This window comes from Mastigoproctus giganteus, chromosome 2, assembly GCF_048544385.1.
Source record: "Mastigoproctus giganteus isolate SK-2022 chromosome 2, ASM4854438v1, whole genome shotgun sequence".
Taxonomy (NCBI): Eukaryota; Metazoa; Arthropoda; class Arachnida; order Uropygi; family Thelyphonidae; genus Mastigoproctus; species Mastigoproctus giganteus.
In genome coordinates this window covers 197,087,749-197,106,962 of record NC_143576.1, presented here as the reverse complement: position 1 = coordinate 197,106,962, position 19,214 = coordinate 197,087,749, and the positions used below count along the sequence as shown (strand labels likewise).

Genomic DNA, 19,214 nt, shown 5'->3' with positions numbered 1-19,214 from the left:
ATGTTTGGAGTTTTCATAATAATAAAAAAATTCATCCTTCAAAGTGGCAACCAGTTCAGCTTTGTTTTTTTGGTCAGTCTCTCCTCATACTCACCTGACAATCAATTTTCCCTAGAGGTTCTCTATAATGTTGAGGTCAGGGCTCTGGTGTGGCCAGCTTTTCAACACTGATGTCCTCAAGCCAGTCCATCACAACATGAGCAGTATGACATGGAGCATTATTCTGCATGGGATTGTCCTTCCCCAATGTGCTGCCACAACATAGGTTTTGACACACATGGGTTACCAACTATGGTATGGTAACCCACACATAGGTTTTACACACAACATGATTGTCCAGGATGTCTTGATAGACATCAGATTCGTGGTTTTGTTAAAAACAACCAATTTTCTCAGCCAAAAATGAAAAACAGCCCCAGACCATCATGCTCCCCCCCCACCAAATTTCATTGTTAGGATGATACAGTCTGGCAGATAGCTCTCCAGGAATTCATCACACCAGGTATGACCCTTAGACTGGTAGACCACATACCATGATTTCTCACACTAAAGCACAGTTTTTCATTGTTCTGTGGTCAAAGAATGGCAGGCCTTACACCAAGCTAGATGGCATCTAGCATTAGTTGGAGTGATTAGTGGTTTGTGGACAACTGTGGTAACCCATATTATGCAACATCCTGTGTACTGTACAAATTTGTACTAGTGCTGATTTGTGCCCCAGTCATCTTGCTGAAGGCCTATGTTTGTGCTATGACAATATCAATATGTATTCTCAGTGTATACTTCTTCAATGGGGCTCTGCTGTCATGTTATGTCAACTTTGGAGGTTTTTTGGGTCATTTAGTGAGAGTGTCAGCACTAGTCCACTTCCATTTGCAGATCACATCACCAGTCATCAATCTAGGGATCTTCAGTGCCTTTGAAGTGATTTTAAGATTTCTAAATTTAAATTTTGCCTAATCAGTTGATTTTTTCTTAGTGGGAAAATTATTCCCTGTCCTTGGTTTAGTCTGAAAATAGCATCATGTATAAATGAATATAAATAAATATAAATGATTCAGCAAAATTTCTTTATCCATAACTCTATAGTATCAGCTTAGCTTAAATGAAATGTACTGGAAAGGAATGAGATAAAATGTAATAAAAATAAGACATTTTTTATTAGGAATTGTGTTCTTGCAAGGATTATCAACCAAAAATACAGGGAAATGGTTGAACTTAAATATGAGATATTAAATAAGAAGAGTTCATTGGGACAGTGGCATAAACTAACTAAGTTTTTGGTTTAACCCATCCTTAATACTGTAAAATTATGTAGGTGAAGAACAAGCTGTGAATAAATGTCGGAAGCAAACACAGCATTATTGTGGGTGATAAGAAGGGCTTAACTCTGATTGATTGAAAGGAAATGAACATTTTCTAGGTTCCATGCATTAGAAATATCTACAGATAAGTGCACATTTAGAATTTTTGAATTTTCAGATATATATTTCTTAATAGCCACTGCCTCTATCATATGTAGTTTATAGTCGTTTAAAGTCAGCAGATAATATAGAGGCAAAATTATGGATAAAGAAGCTTTGCTGAATCATTTACTGATATCAAAATTTACATAACTAAAAGCTCTATTATAATTCATTTTAATATTTGAAAATAAGAAAATAATTGTGCAGCAGTGACATGAGCATATATCATAAAATATTTTCTTAATAGGACTGTTTTTGATGTCATAACGCTATAAAGCAGTGGTATATTAGTGTCTTTCACAGATTACATTCTGCAGAATTTGTATTGTGCATTTGATTTCTGGCATGCATTACCAGAATTTATTATAAAGCAAGGTGTTGTGTTTATATGACAGGTTTATAAATTGTCCTGTATGCTAGTAAATAATTTTGCTAGTAAATAATTTTCCTTGTAGTAAATAATTTTCCTTTTTATGGAAAAATAGCCAGTGCCTCTATCATATGTAGTTTATAAAAGTTAGATTATGAAAAGGAAAAATTATAGTCGATGTGTCTGTTTCATGGCCTACAGTCAAACAAGTTTTTACAAAGCCATACAATTCAATGCCTGTACAAAGTTCTTTAATTTTTAATATGAAATATGGATTGATTAGTCCAGTTGTAATAAGGTGTCAGATATTTATACTTTCTTAAATTCATGTAGAAAATTATAGCACTGTATAGTGTAAAGTTCTTTAGATGCTAATTAATTTTTAAATTGCATTTTGGTTTTAATATATAGCTATAAATTATTTCATCAGGATGGAGGTTGCACTTGTCCTGGAGATGTAGCGAAAGCTTTTGGTGCTGGAGCAGACTTTGTGATGATTGGTGGAATGTTTTCTGGTCATGATCAAGCAGGTGGAGAAATTATCGAAAGAAATGGAGTTAAGATGAAGTTATTTTATGGAATGAGTTCAGCAACTGCTATGCAGAGGTATCATGGTGGAGTTGCTGAATATAGGTAGGCTGTTTATTAGGGACTGACAGAATTTCTTTGTTATAACTGTTACTCGCTATATTAGTGATGAGTTAAATCTATCTCCTTTTTTTTTTTTTTAATTCTCAATAACTTGATAAAAAGATAGATTCAAAAAAAAGCAAAAGAAATATTAGAGAGAAAAAAATAATATTAGTATATACCTACATATTATTTGTATTAATATGCTTGTATTCAGTTTTTAAATTGATCCAGCCAAACGTTACATACAAAATCATCGCGTCCAAATTGTTTAGCAAATTTTTCCACTTTAGCCTTCAAGATTGGACCGTCTATTGAAAATTCGGCACTTCTTTGTGTAGGGAACCATTGAACAATGCTTCATTGGCATTTGTAACCTCGCACATTCTAATTTTTTTTTTTTTTTTTTTCCCGTTATGTTCTTTTCCAGTGCTGATATGTAAACATATTTATTCTTCAATGTCATTACTGTTGAAGAGGACAAAGAAACTTTTTACACACTTCAACATTTTTTGCACCACGTTCTAATTCACAAATAATTTTGTGAATAACACTATTCCAAGTGCACAATTTTTGTGCCTCAATACAGATATTCATCCATTTGATTGCAGTCAATAAATGAGCACTGTAAAAGGAAAAGCACATGAAATGAAATGATATTGGCACACTGATTGAACCATATGCTATTGCATTATAGCTGGGATTTTACTTAGTGTCAATTGCACAGTCTAGAGAGCACTACAAAAGCTGTATATTTGATTCACAGTTGTTATTTTATCTAGCTTAATATTTTCTAAGAGAAGAAAAGGTAAAATTTTTTGAAGATTATGCGTGCTGAATTTTAATTCTTTAGTTTGTGAAAAACAAAACATCATCCTTAATGTGTGTCTACTGATAAAATTTTGTGCAGAAGGTGTTTTCCTATAAAATTTTACCCTAAAGCGTTTGTTTTAATAGATCCACAATTGGGGAAGTCAGAAATAGAAAGGAACAGAGATGGATAGTATGTTGAGGCTAATAACATTGAATCAGCTCTTTATAATACAGTATGTCATCTGATACTGAAATAGAATTCTATTCAAGTGATGCAGATTTTGAATCTTGTTCAAATGCTTCTGTTGATATTAGGACATTATTTTCATTAATTCCCATTACTGGGAATGATGATTCTTCAAAGATGAAATCCATTTAATAAAAAGCAGTGCCCCAGAGAAGTCCCCAAGGCACAAATAAAGGACCCTCACAAAATATAAATGGCAACAAATGTTTTAAGCAGAGATATTCAAAAAAAAAAAAATTATGCCAATAAACTTAGAGACAGACCAAGAAGAAGGTGGATCAGTGATGTTAATCTAATATTAGAACAGAGAGGACTTACTCTAGCTAGGATATAGAGCAACATGGAAAGAAAAATAATGAATAGAAGTCTGATATTCCAGAACTGATTTATATTATCTTAGGGAAACTATTTGTTATAACAAATTTTGATTATCTGATTATAATGGCATCGATATGTTATTATTGCTTTGGATATATTCTGGAATGCACAGAATGACAAAAAATTGGTCCTGTTGTAGCTGAAAGATGTATCTGTATTAAAAGTTTTCTGGTGATTTGTACAAGTTGACATGTATACTTATTTCACTTCTATTAAAAAAATAGGGGAACAAAGTACACAGAAGATTTTCCATGCATTTGTTTAGAAAATAAAATTATGAGAAATGCAAGATTCACATCACGTTATAAACCTTTCAAGATAAGTGAGATTTTGTTAAAGATATTACAACCATTCACTATATATTATTTTTATGGTATTATTGACCAGAAAAATAAAATAATCACAATATTCATACATAACTACATTATAATCATTTTAAAAAAATTGCAAATTCTTCACATTTTGATATAGTTGGAGGGAGAAAGATGTTACATGGTGGTTTTAGTATCCATAAAGCATACTAAAACACCAGTCCAACTCTCCCAACAATCCTAGGGGCTCTTTTTACAAAATAGGCTGCAAATATGGCAGTACATACATACATAGTAGTCATACAGAAGACTTAGTTCCAGAATTAAAGAACACAAAAAAGACATTCAGTATGGGAGGATACTAAAATCTGACACAGCCCTGCATGCATTCCATTGTGGGGACATATGGCAGTTCAGTAGTACTAGAGTTCTTTCCACCCCAGTACAACAAAATAAAATTTAAAGAAGCATTCTTTATAAAAATGTTTGAGGCCACTTCTATAATTTGTACAAGTTGACAGGTATACTAACTTATTTCACTTCTGTTAAAAACAATAGGGGAACAAAGTACACAAGATTTTCCATGCATGTTTGTTTAAAAAATAAAATTATGAGAAAAGCGAGATTCACATCACATTATAAACCTTTCAAGATAAGTGAGATTTTGTTATAGATAAACAGAAAACAAGAGGTTGAATTTAACCAACAATACTTTAACCTATATTGGTTAGTTGAATTTAACCAACAATACTTTAACATATATTGGTTAGTTGAATTTAACCAACAATACTTTAACATATATTGGTTAGTTGAATTTAACCAACAATACTTTAACATATATTGGTTAGTTGAATTTAACCAACAATACTTTGGCAACAAGATTGGTGAGAGGAACAAAGGGGTGTGCTTATGAAGAAAGGCTTAAGTTCTGCAAGTTGCAGCATCTGGAGGCTAGGCACCAGATGCTGCAACCAGGTGCTGATCGAGGTGTATAAGGCCTTGAATGGTTTGAGCAGGCTCAATGCTGACGGAATACTTTTGCTTGCTCAGATTAAGAACCCGAGGGAGCATAGATTCAAATTGAGGAAAGACAGTTGTAGAATAGATGTGCAGAAGTTTGCCTTTAGCCTGCAGGTAGTTAATTGCTGGAACAGACTTTCATCTGTTATTGTGAAAGTTGATAGCTTAAATAAATTTAAGGCTGAAGTAGACAAACATTTGGAGTGACTGGATGGGTGAAATGGGAAGGTTTTTTTTTTTTTTTTTGGCTGATGCTGTATAAGCTTGCTTTCTTGCATCATGTGCCTCAACTAATGCTAATATTAGAAAGACCTGAAGAAACAAGAAAGAAAACTCCAAATACCAGAAGAACACCCTAATCTCAACCACCCCCCCTCCACTCACCACATCCAGAAATAGGCAGTACAACAACCCACAGAGAATGAGGTTTAGATCCATCCACCTTGTGGCTACAATTCACCAAAAAATCACTGGATTCAGGATATCCTACTTGGCATCCTGCTATTGGTCATGATTAATTAAAAACCTCACATAAATAAACTGTTGACGGCACCTCTTGCCAGAACATGCAGTCAGAATTGAGACATTCTGCAAGCAGGTGGCTGATAACAAGAGAAATTCTGATTAATTTTAATTTCAAATTATTCATATGGAATAGAATAGGTAAAAACTAATAATGTATAATATAATAAATAATATGTAATGTACTGTGCATAAATTGCATATAGTAATTATCCACTAATTTGGTTTATTCTTTTTCTTTCTGTCTTTAAAAAAATAGCCATGTTACCTTAATGTATATGATTTAGTTAATAGCTAAATAAACTGTCTTGATATTCATGTGGTATAAGAGTGGCAACAACAGTATAAACAGCTGCAACAGTGGTATCCACCATTTAACTGCTTACTTTTAGTTTAATTGAATTACATAGCGAGATTAGAATTAGCAAGAAACTTGCATTGTAATAGTTTAGGTAAAGAAAGAAAAAGTTGTCACTTAACCTTTGGTTATTATCCAATTTATTTGAATTTCCAGTTGTAAAAGCACACTTCTGAAACAATTATCTTCTCACACACTCTGATACACTAATTATACCATTGGAAAACTAAAGCAAATGCATGGCTATTGAATGGATGGAATAGCACATGTGCATGGCTCAAGAAATAAACATTGGAAGTATCTTACATAGTTAAAAAATAAAAACAGAAACACCAGGAAGTTGGAACAGTGTCTCTGCAGTAATGAAATACAGTTAAAGCTGAAATTAAATGCTGAGGGTATTGGTTGTGGCATATTAAATATGTTAAATATTGACAATAATGTAGATATATATTGAACGTAGTATATGAATTTGTCATTAATAATGTGAGGATGATATGCACTTTATTTCTAAAGAAAAGGCTTCTTTAAATTACAGTCATCCTTACACAAATAAAGTTTACAAATTTCCTTTCTGTGTAACCTCTTTTGCAACTTCCACTAAAGTTCTTTTAAATTTTTGCCATTCGTCATTTAAAATCATATTAGCATATGGAATGCCATTTAACTTTTGAGCAAAAAAAAGGTTTCTGTATCTACAAATATGAAAACTTCAGTTTTTGTCCATTAAAATTTTATATTAGCATTAGCATTAGTAGAGGCATATGATGCAAGAAAGCAAACGTATACAGCATCAGCCAAAAAAAAACCCCTTCCCATTTCACCTATCCATTCATTCCAAATGTTTGTCTAGTTCTGCCTTGAATTTATTTAAGTTATCAACTTCCACGACAGATGGAAGTTTGTTCCAGCAATCAACTACCCACTGGCTAAAGGCAGGTTTCCACACATCTATTCAACAACTGTCTTGCCGACCGGGCTAGCCGAGTGGGTAAAGTACCTGCCCGGCAACCCAAAGGTCGCGGGTTCGATTCCCGCCTCGGGCTTGGATCAAAGTACTGCAAAAACCTTGGGAGGTGCAATATGGCCACAGAAGCCGATGCGCCAACAACTACCAAATCAAAAAAAAAAAAAAAAAAAACTGTCTTTCCTCAATTTCAGTTTATGCCCCCTCAGGTTTGTAATCTGAGCAAGTATTGTTTAGTGTTGCATTTCTGTATTGTATTATTGTATAGTATATATAGTATTGTATTTCTTATAAAGAAATTATCCTTTCAAAATTTATATGAATTATTTAATTTTTCTAATACATATGTTGTCATTTTGTTTATTTATTATTAATTTTTTAAATTATTTTTTATTAGTAAATGAAATAAATAAGAAATTATTATTTCTTCTGTATACTGTATTATAAAAGTGAGGCAGAACTTATTTGAAGAACATGGTTAATTAAAACTATTTTGAGTGTATTAATTAATGAAATTTTGGTACAACAAAATGATTCTTGTTTGCCCAAGATGGTTGTTGTAATAGTATTTTATCTACTTTCATCTGAGATATGGTAGCAGTAGATGCAAGTTAGATAAAATGAAACCAAAGTTATAATATTTGATGTCTCTCATTGAATTCACTGGTCACAGATTCAATTTTGCATAATGGAGAAATTATTTTCCTCATAAGCATCACATCTTTTTTATTTTTACTTTTCAAGTTCATGTATTTAAGTTATATTTAATTTTTAATAATATTACATTTGTATTATTTATGACTCTATTTTAGAGCTTCAGAAGGAAAGACAGTTGAAGTTCCTTATCGAGGAAATGTAGAATACACAGTTTTGGATGTCCTTGGTGGACTTCGTTCTGCATGTACCTATACTGGTGCCGGTAAACTAAAAGAGCTACCTCGGAGGACCACTTTCATTCGAGTAACACAACAAGCAAATGAAATATATCAGAATGAAGTAAAAAAAGATTGACCACATTTCTTTTTTAGAGTAGTAGTAGTTTGTTGCTGTTTGTATAGGTGCTTCATTTGTGTTTTTGGTGTTATTTATGTAGTTTTTATTGGTGTGCATAATTAATAATACAGTGTTATCTCCAAGTAAAATTAGATATATAATTTATAAACAATGCTGGTATAAAATGAAAAATTATTTTTTTATGGTATATTGCAATTCAGAACTTACCATCTCCTTACTACTTTAAAGACAGTTATGCTCTGTATGTTCCAGCTTACCATATTTAACACTTCATGTACACCCACCCCCTTTGACTAACACTAGCAATGCATTCATAAATATTCAGCTAGCTTGTACTAGTTAAGTAATTTTTTCTCGTAAGCACAAAATTATAGTGAGAGGTTTTTTCCCCAATTAATTTCAAATGCACATTTTTATCATACTACTATGTATTTGAATGGTATATTAGTGTAATAATGGAATATGGTGTAATAAACATATGGAAATATAAATTCAAATCTAAATAAGATTAGACAATCTTATTAGGATCCCCCCCCTCCTTCTGGCATTTAGATCTGGGTTTAATACTCCTCCCCTCAAATTTATTTCTAACGTTTAATTTTTTTTAAAATTGTCAAACTCGTTTAAAATTTAAGTTAATTTAATTTTGAAGTTTTTTAATACAAAGTTTAAGTATTAGTTTTTACACCCTATAAAATATGCTTTCTCTGAAATTTCTACAGAATGTTACACACATTCCCAGGTGCTAAGAAATTTGGTTTGGTGATTGTTACTTTATAGATCAGTCTAGCAGCTGTGGTGATGAATGTTATTAGTAGAGGCCCCAAGGTTTATAGTTGGGCCCATTGTTGTTTTCTATATTTATTAATGATATTGATGAAGGTATATCTGGCTTAATATCTAAGTTTTCAGATGGCAAAGGTTGTCAGCATGGTGAATGACAGTAATCAGGGTAAGCTGCTGCAAAAATATATAAAAAAATTAGGCAGATGGACTTGAGAAATGGCAGTTGAAATTTAAAATTGCCAGATGCAAGGTACTGCATATGGGTAGCAATAATATCAGATTAATGTACCAACTGTGTGGTACTACACTCAGGGTAGTGTAAAATGAAAAAGACCTGGGGGTTAATTGTACAGTCAGATATGAAATTTTCTGAGCAGTGCAGACAGGCTGTCAGGACCACTTATGGGTTTGTCAATGATATATAGGAACTTTGCTAGCAGGAATAAGGAGGTGATGATCCCATTTTACAAGGCAATAGTTAAACGTCATCTTGAATACTGCATACAGGTCTGGGGATCTCATTTTAGGAAGGGTATAGATCTGCTGGAACAGGTGCAAAGAAGGGCAACAAGATTGATGAAGGGAACAAAAGGGTGGTAGTAGTCTTACCAAGAAAGGTTCAATTCTGCAAATTGCAGTGACTGGAGACTAACCACCTTCGAGGTGATCTGACCAAAGTGTTTGAGGCTTTAAATGGATTGAGCAAGCTCAGTGCTGATAGCATTCTTGCTCAGACTACACATGACGGGCATAAATTCAAATCGAGAATGGTTGTAGGATAGATGCCAGAGGTTTTCCTTCAGGTGGTCGATTGCTGGAACAAACTTCCATCTGTTGTTGTTGTGGAAATGGGTAGTTTGAATAAATTCAAGGAAGAACTATATAGATTATTGGAAGAAACGAACAGGTGATGTGGGAGTTCTGGTTTTTTTTTTTTTTTATACACTACTACTAATATTAATAACTGTGAGTCCTCTGTTGTGCAGTAGCTTTTTCTCTATCTTGCCTAGGATTGGCTTGGCTTTGCATTCAACAAAAGTATAGTAAGAAGGATTATTAATACAGACAATAAAATATTAACAGCATTTATCCATTTGTTTTATTTTTTTCTGTACAAAAATGTTTTTATTTAATTTTAAATTTATTTCAAATCTATTTCTAACCACATATCTAAATTCTACCTTTATTTGTGGAGGGGGGGGATGCCATGAATTGTACAAAGGAGGTGCATTGTCCTGTTTTTTTTTATAACAAATTTTATAGTTTTTTTATTTATTGTAGTCTAGTGTTATATTCTAGATATAATTCAGAAATGTTTTTCTAGCTTATTGCTAAATAAGAGAATTAATTGATATATTATTCTTAAAATTTTGGTCCACTTTTTTTATTTATGCAGTTTCATCTTGGATCATAAGAAAGTTAAGCCTTATAGATGAATATAATTTCAGATGTTGGCTGGGGATTTCTTTTTTTTTTTTTTTTTGAATCAGTTATGTTGGTTTTAGTGTGCCATCTCATTTGATTTATTGTGTATTATGTCTGCACAAGGATGTGCTCATGAGCTAATTTGCAAGTGTTACTAGGCTGTGAAACCTGAAATAACTCATAGAGGAAGCCCCCTACTGCCTCTCTCTGAGATCAGTTAACTACCTCGGTTGAAGAGGCTTTTAAGAATATTTTTTCAATGGGATTTAAACTAGACCCTCTCAAAATGACTAATAAGTGGAAAGTTGCTGTACTGTCATGAAGGATTTCACTTTTCATATATGTTTTATTATTATTATTAGCCATATGGTGCAAAGAGAGAGAGAAAGGGAATCATCAAGAAAGCTCAGGATCCTGGGTGTGCCAAGCCAATACTCATCAGATGTGAGCCCCTGGGGTAGTAATTAGTGTTTTTTGCTTAGTTAGATGCTTATCTTAAAATGATAAGCATTTTATACATATCACGAAGTCTGTCAGTCTGACAAAATGTTTACATCAGCCAATCAGAATGATACAGAAGCTAAAAACAGTTTTATTAAAATAAAATAAAAGCACTATATAAAATAAAATATACTAATTAAAAATAAAAATAAGAGGCTCTCATATTCTGAGAGACTCATAATGGAGCAGAGCTAGATATACCATAGCCACCAGATATTAGTGAGAGTTTGTCACTGCACTTTACCCATCAATTTTTGGAATATATTCTTTACATGAGAATTAGCCATATGCCCATCAAGCCATTACAGTTTGATGTGCATCCATTAGATAAAGGGTTTTTCACTGAGGTTTATATGTGGCAACATTTTAGATGCGTTATATTGAATACAAGAAACAAGCAGAATGTACAAATGTATACTTTTCTGGAATCCTTTGTATATTTGCTTTTTTGCTGCCATTTGTCTTTTTAATTTATATATTTATTTTAACAACTATACTTTCTTTTGTATAGTACTCTGAAGGATAAATGAACATTAAAGAAATCACTGTATTAATTAACATAATAAATTTAATATAATATAATACAGTAAAAGCTCTTTCAACTGGATAGAATATGTCATCCTCAGATTTACACTGGCTTGAAACAAAGGAAAAAACTGGAATAAACTGTAGGAAATTTACTATAATTAATAGAATTTTTTTGTTAGCATATAGTCACATATCAAACTATCCTCTGGTCTGCCTTTTGGCTAATCTGGTGAATCTCTAAAATATAATCCTCGAATAATTTCTGTAGCCAGGGATGTCTTCTCAACTACCACTGTTCTTAATGTGAATTGTAGTAGTTACAGATACTTATCTGATTCTTGACACTAACACAGCAAGATTCTGAAAAAGCTGCTGATCATAGTTCATTGAAAAAAATTAATCAGATGGTAAATAGATATTGTAACTGAATACTTTGTTTATATATTATTATTACAAACCTTCATATTTGCTTGCATATTATTATTTTATTACTGGAGGAATTTGTAATGGTCTCTTCAGTTATGGTGTAGTCAGCTGATCCAGTGGAGGGAGTAACCTCCCCCACATTATTCTAGGTTTTTCAGCTGCAGTAATTTGCAAATTGGCCAATGAACACACAATTGTACATAATAAAGATCACAGAAATTGGTGCCCAATGATCAGAGTAGTTGGTGTGCCCATAACAACAACAATAATATAAAGAACTTTGATTTCTAATTTTGTATTAAGTTGCCATATTACATAGTATTATTATTTTTATTTTTTTTTTATTTTTAAAACTATGGGCTTGTTTAAAAATCCAACTGTAAGGGATTAAGCAAAAATACAGTTTAGTAATGTGGCCTATTTTTCCTAACTTAAAATTTGTTAAATTTGTTTTATTTTGATTTTTATTTTTCTATTTTGAACATTTTAGAGAATAAAATAACAATTTTTTTTTAAATTGAAACTTAAGGGAAACTTTAGTATAAATAAATATTTTGTTTCAGCAAGGAAATTACTGTTAAATTATATACTGAAACAACATGAGGTATTTAAACTTAAATTTAATTTAAAGCATTCATGATTCTGTTTGCCAGAAATGATATGACTTCAGAAAATACAAGTTATGGTAGCGTCATTCATTCATGCAAGGTAATGCAAAAAAACAGGAAAAACAAAATCTGTACTAGAGAAACTTAACTTCAGATGGTATAGTAAATTATGAAAGCCAGTGTGGGTTTGTTTTGCCAGGAAATCACAAGACTGAAACAAACTTTCATAAGTTATTTTTTTTTTACATTTTATATAAATGGCATTGTTGTGTTCATTTACTTTTATTTCACTAAATAGTAAACTTAATTGCATTGGACAATACAAATTTCTTCTGTGTTGCCAATTGCAAATTACATTAATTAAAAATAAAAATATGGTGCATGCCTCTTATTTTGATCACAGATATGTTATTATTCTTTTAATGTTATCACTTTTATGAAGTTCTGATCAGACATATATTAATACGCAGAAAAAACATTGCTTATCGCAATCAGCATATCAGTTTTTGTTATCACTTTTTTTTTTTACCTTATCACGGTTTACGCATGTGCAGTAGAAGTAATTACATATATCCTAATTTGTTCTTAAAACCCAGAAACTAACGTTGCTTGGCTACTGCCATTGCTTTGTACAATTCATATGTTGGTGTTGTTACTCTGTGAAAGTACTGTATCTGTACTCCTACCGTTTTACAGTAGAGCATTAATCCTTTACCAGTTCTTAATTTTAATATTTTCTTTACTTGATTTTAATGATCTGTATGGATTTCCAGAAATATTATGACAGTTTCATTTTTATTGATGATTTTCTTGAAGAAATAGTGGATAAGTCAAATTAACGTATTTTATATTGCTTGATTTTAATATTTTCTTCCTGTCCACTTCCACCTTTTTATGTACACATTTCTGCTTTGCATCAGTAAACAGCACTGAACAACTGCATTTTTGTTTCTTAAGTTATTGTTATCAGTTTAGCTGAGTCTTTAAGTGATCACAAAAAGCAGCATCCACTACAGATAGATAAATGAAGTATAACTAGTTTTATATAAATCTACTTAAAAGTTGATATGGAATATAGCATGTGATAAATTATTGTAAATACAGAGATTATTTACTATGATCTGTTATATGTAAATTTAGAGATTATTTTATTTTCCATTAGGAAAATTAAATAACATGAGTAAATATTCCCAATTTTAAAAATATCACATCTGCATTATAGTGAATAATAGCATCATCTTCTATGTTTTTGAATATTATGACACCAATAATTACGTTGTTCAGTGTTGTTAGTTGTTCAATGTTAAATTAATTTTATTGTTTTGCATTTCATTTCTTTATTAATTTCTGTGCATTTCTGTTATTCATTTTAATCTGAAACAGATCAACATTGGTTCAGTTGTACCAGTTTCGGAACTTCTGTATAATTTTTCTCTAGGACTGCAGTAGCACCTGAAAGTTATCTTTCATCTTTGTATGCAGCAACAAATATTTTATTTATTAATTTTAATTTTATTTTAATTTTTTAAATAAAATAAAATTGTTTTATTTACTACATTATTACAACACTATTAAAGCTTTAAATGTTGAGGGTAATTTGTGATACACACAACTTTCATTTATTTATTAGTATGTAATTGTCTCTATCTGTAGTCCTGTTTCTCTCTAAAGTTTAAAATAATATTGCATTTTCACTATAGTATAATGTGAAGTATTTTGATATTGTGTCTCTTATAAAGGAAATAGAAAGATAAATAAATAAAATAACATAATTATAGCTTTATCTTGCTGCTCATTTTATCTTGCAGGTAAAATATATTTTTATAGTCATAATTATCTGCTGTTATATCTATTTATCTGAATAATATGTAATTAGTGACTTACTAATGCAAGGTTTTTATTTTAAATTGATTTAGATGAAGTGCCTATACTAATATGTTAAACACACTCTAGTTTCACATTGTTCCTAGAGTTATCTATACCTTTATTTATAGCATCTGGAGTAGTTTATGCCTATTCTGTTTTTTCATAAGCTATATGATATTTATTCACATGAATCTGTCTTTAAAGACATATGCTCCTTGTGTTCCAGCACCTCCGTAGCCAGGTGGGAAGGAGCAGTAGTGCGTAGCACTCGCTTCTTGATTAGACCGGGGTTAGAGCCCATCACCACCAAATACGGAGGATGCGGAAAGGTCAGGGAATGACCACCGCATATCCTGGAGCAATATGGCCTTAGTTGCTAATGCTCCTAAAAACCAAATAACAAACAAACAAACAAACCTTGTGTTCCTCTAGAATTTAATATTTTTTTTCAAGTAATGAGTAAAGTTTACCTGTGCAGGTATTGTGCCTTATGAATAGTTATTTCTGTTTATTATTAGCATCATCTTGTTATTTTATGTTTCTATCTCTCCCCACCTTCTTTTGTAAGTGAGCAGTTTGTAATTCATAATCTCAGGAAAACAATGTGATACTTCAATTCCTTCAATTAGTTTGAACAGTTAAAGTTATGGACTTGATATTATCAGAAACTAATGGTATCATCCTTCTAATATTATAAAAAAAAAAAAAAAAAAACAGAAATTATCCTCATGATATTATTCAGGATTGTTAGGATAATTTTTAGATATATCTTTTATTCAGTAGTTGCATATAGCTTTTGATAACTGAAATTACTGAATCAAAATTTGATTAATCATGAGATTTAATTTATCAAAATAATTATAAATACTTTTTTTGTGGTGAAAAACTTGGATTTGAGTGGGTTTGAATCAGATGAATAGTTTAACCTAACTGCAGATGAATAGTTTAACATTTGGATGTTCAATATCATACTAAATGCATTAATAATAAATTTATATTCCACATTTGGTTTAGTATTGTTAACAGTGAATTATTTATGTATCCCTTTAATATTCTTATAAGTTTTTAAAAAAAATTTTTAAAAGCAATTTGATTTTTTGCATATAACTGGGTATTTATGAATGAATGACCAATTTCAACTTGGAAATATGCTATTTTCATTTGATGAGCATAGTTATTCATATTTCTCTAATACTTTGTAAGTTGAATGATCTCACTTGCATACCGATTGACTAGTTCAGTGGGTCCAAGACATCACCCATGGGTGATTGATAGTTCTAAGAAGGGATGAAGCAACCCATATGAGACCATGAGTTTGAGAAAACTAGTCATAACTTGAGTGTTAACCAATCTATTTCACAGTGAATATATCAGTTCTACAATGTATTTTTTCCCTCCACATCATAGTGAGTTTGATAGTTATCACTTTTGGTGAGGTCTGGGGTCTAATCCCATCAGAGAATGAAAGAATTCTTAAAAGCCTATTCATTCAGTAATATAGTTATGACCTTAGATAATTCATGGGAGAGTTCCCCCATGAATTAGTCCAAAGTTTTTAGCCCACATAAATGCATATTGACCCATGGAGTCAAAGATATAATATATGAGAACTAGGCCATAAGAACTAGTGCACTATGAACAAATAGCTGCTGCTGTGCCAAAAAATCCCAGTAACAGCATGCAATGTATTTGAAGAATGAAATCAATGTGCATTGTCATAGATACTATTCACAAAATACTCCAGATGTGATTGTGTGGATGTTAATTTTTATTTCAGCAATGCTGCTCATAAAATACCAATCATAACTATGTACATTTGCAAACTATGCCAATAAGTATTAACTGTTAATTAACAGAGATGAAATCTACTTAAAAGAATTGAAATCTATTTACTTTGGAATTTGTTTATGGAATGATGTTGAGTTAAAAACAAAGCATAACACTAAAATTTGATGGAAAGTCTGATTAAAATATACACTGCACTGCATTGTAATAACATAATTTAGAAATTTAATTATTTATAAGTGAACATTACAAGAAAAACATTTTATAACACTGTGGTTCCTTCATCTGTAGGAATTGGAATAGATATATAAATATGAAATTACATCTTAAGATTCTTGCAGTCTGGAATAAATATTACATACATTCCTTCCATCATGATATCCAACACAAAGCAGAAAGAGAGAGAGAGAGAGAGAGAGAGAGAGAGAGAGAGAGAGAGAGAGAGACGGAAGAAAGAAGGTCAGGAACAAAGTAACCATTTGTAACCTTTTTTTTTTTTTTTTTTAAGTTTTACTTTTTGTAATAATCATTTGTTATTACAACATTAAAATTAAAATGTATAAAACGACAGTTTGCCCATTTTTGAGTACAGTTCACCCCTTTGGACTTCCCATGAAATTGAAAATAAATTTCTCAAAGAAGCAAGTACAGCATAACTTTACTAGATACTGTTGTTATATACAAAAACTCAATGATTTTTTTCCAAATTAGCTACAAAGATAGATGCCACATATTTGGTCTTATGAACCTAGAAGACTGTAGAAAACTTTTAGATCTTTGTGTTTTATACAAAAAGATAAATGATGTTATGATAACACAAACTTATTACAATCTATAAATTTTAATTGTCCTCCAAGAATAAATAGAACAGGACTATTTAAAATAAATTATGGTAAATCCAATTACTTTTATTAACAGTTTTTTTTTTGTTGTTGTTTTTTTTTATAGAATTATGAGATTGTCTAATCAGTTGGACCTGGATCTATTTAACAGTTTCAAAAATTTTTAATAATTGTTTATTAAAAACTTTTAGTAATCAATTTTTACTTTTTTTTTGTAATATATTCTTGTATACTGTATTGTACAAATAATAATTTTATTTTAATATATTTATACACATCCATACTTTAATTAAATGTGAAATTTGTACTTCTACTTAATTTGGATATATTCTGTAAGGTTGAAGTTAATAAGATAAAATAAAGTCAGTTTGCATCTTCTTGATTGGATTTAAGGCTTCTTTTCACTGCCTCTGAAAAGAAGCCTTAAATCCAATCAAGGTGCTGAATCTGTAGGGAATGGAGATGTTGCTCTTTGTGAACTGCTGCTATTTTGTTGTTACCTCTGGTTGAACTGTTCAACCATATTTTCAACAATTAGGTTTCCAGACCTTGGCTTCTCTTTCTGGAAACCTAACTGGAGGTTTGAAGGTTAATTTGGGATTGTGGCTATGTTGCAGGTTATTCTGATGGCTGTAATTTTGTCTATTATTGGTTCTGGTTATGCTCCACTGAAGAGAGTTATCCAGGATCGGGAGGGATAGTAATTCTACCTATATTTCTCTTAACAGTTTTTATATAGATTTTCTAGCTTTGTTTCTCCAGGCACACTCCCTCTCTTCTTGGCGTTATTGTCTTGAACATCATGATGGCAGGACTGTATGTAATATTTATTTCAGACTATAGGCATCTTAAGATGTAATTTCACATTTTATATCTATTCGAATTCCCATAGATGAAGTAACCACAATATTTCGGAATGTTTGGATTTCTTGTAATGTTCAGTTATACATAATTAAATTTCTAAATGATGTTATTATAATGCAATGCAATGTATATTTTAATTAAATTAGTTATTCCTGCATGCATAACTATGTCCTTCAACCACCTCATTTGGAATTTATGGAAACTCATTTCTGTTGAGAAATGCTCAAATCTAAGAAATATTGCATTTACACCATATGCATATTTCATATGCATACATTTATTTCAGTGAATGTTTTTGAATGTAAAACCTCCCAAATCAAAAAGCCCAAGTGTGCTCACCAATAATTATCTTAATGCAGCTTATATTTTAATATTGGTCATGATCTAGAAATAAAAGTATCAGTTATAAATATTTATTTATCTTTGAATAAATGAAATGTACCAAGTTCCAAAATCTTTAAAGTGATATGAACTTATTTTGTTTTATATTCATATTCATATAGCTATTCATATTCCATTGGTTATTTATACAATTATTAACTTTTTAAAGTTACCCCACTTATTACTGGGATAACTTTAAACTTTACTGGAATTACAACATAAACATATTTAAATACTTATTTTAGTGAAGCTAAATAACCTAAAGACAATTTTAAGTTTGCCAATTTTCAATATGAAAAAGTCTGGTCACATCTGATCTAGTTAATGAGGAAATTAAGAGCAGCTAAATTACTAATATTTGTGACAGCAGTAGAGTAAATATGATTCTAGAACTTAATAACAAGTATTTTGGATTTTATTTTTCATATATAAATTTTTTATAATTATATTTTATAATTCAAATGTAATTTTTTCTAATATGATATAAAAATTAGTTTTTCTCAACTTATTTTCTGTGTTAGGTTTAATGATACTTATCATCCACAAGTTCAGCTTGAATGAGAGCACCTTTATACCTGCAGCTAATTTTTATGTGAAAGTTACTCTGAGTAGTTTTCCCATGTGCAAAATGGAAAAAAAGAAAAACATTGATGTGCTAACAGGAAATAATGTTTTATAGTTTCAACACCACCTTTTAACATTTGATTTCTGTTGTTAAATATTATATCTGAATTGTGAAAATACTATAATTGCTGTTGTAAATTATTGTGCAATATTGTTTGATATATACTGGGTATATCTTAAAACTAAGATTAAGATGTATGTGTTATTATTTTCACGAAAACAAATCGGGACATCAAGAAAAATTTACTTAACTTTTAGTGTGCATTGTAATTTTCTGGAAACTGTTAAAACTGATAATTTTAATGTTAAGAAATTTTCTTGTTATGTGATTTCACTAGTCTGTTTGTTGATTGTCAGTATTATTTAATTGTTAAAGCTGTGATTCTCATTTATTTTTCATTTAATTAGTCATTATCTGATATATGTATGTATATTATTTATTTATTTATTTTAGTTGCATTTTTTAGTTGTAAGGTGATCTT

The 19,214-nt window shown here is 30.8% G+C and overlaps 1 protein-coding gene across 1 annotated transcript in view; it reads left to right on the top strand.

Moving 5' to 3' along the window:
• LOC150089896 (GMP reductase 2-like) overlaps positions 1–18,786 on the top strand; it is a 136,104-nt gene extending 117,318 nt beyond the window's left edge. The window contains exons 6-8 of the mRNA XM_090368893.1: positions 2,267–2,469; positions 7,895–8,078; positions 18,630–18,786. Coding sequence (XP_090225019.1) covers positions 2,267–2,469; positions 7,895–8,078; positions 18,630–18,635 — 393 coding nt within the window. The 3' untranslated portion in view covers positions 18,636–18,786. The remainder of the gene's footprint in view (positions 1–2,266; positions 2,470–7,894; positions 8,079–18,629) is intronic.
• The last annotated feature ends 428 nt before the right edge of the window (positions 18,787–19,214 follow it).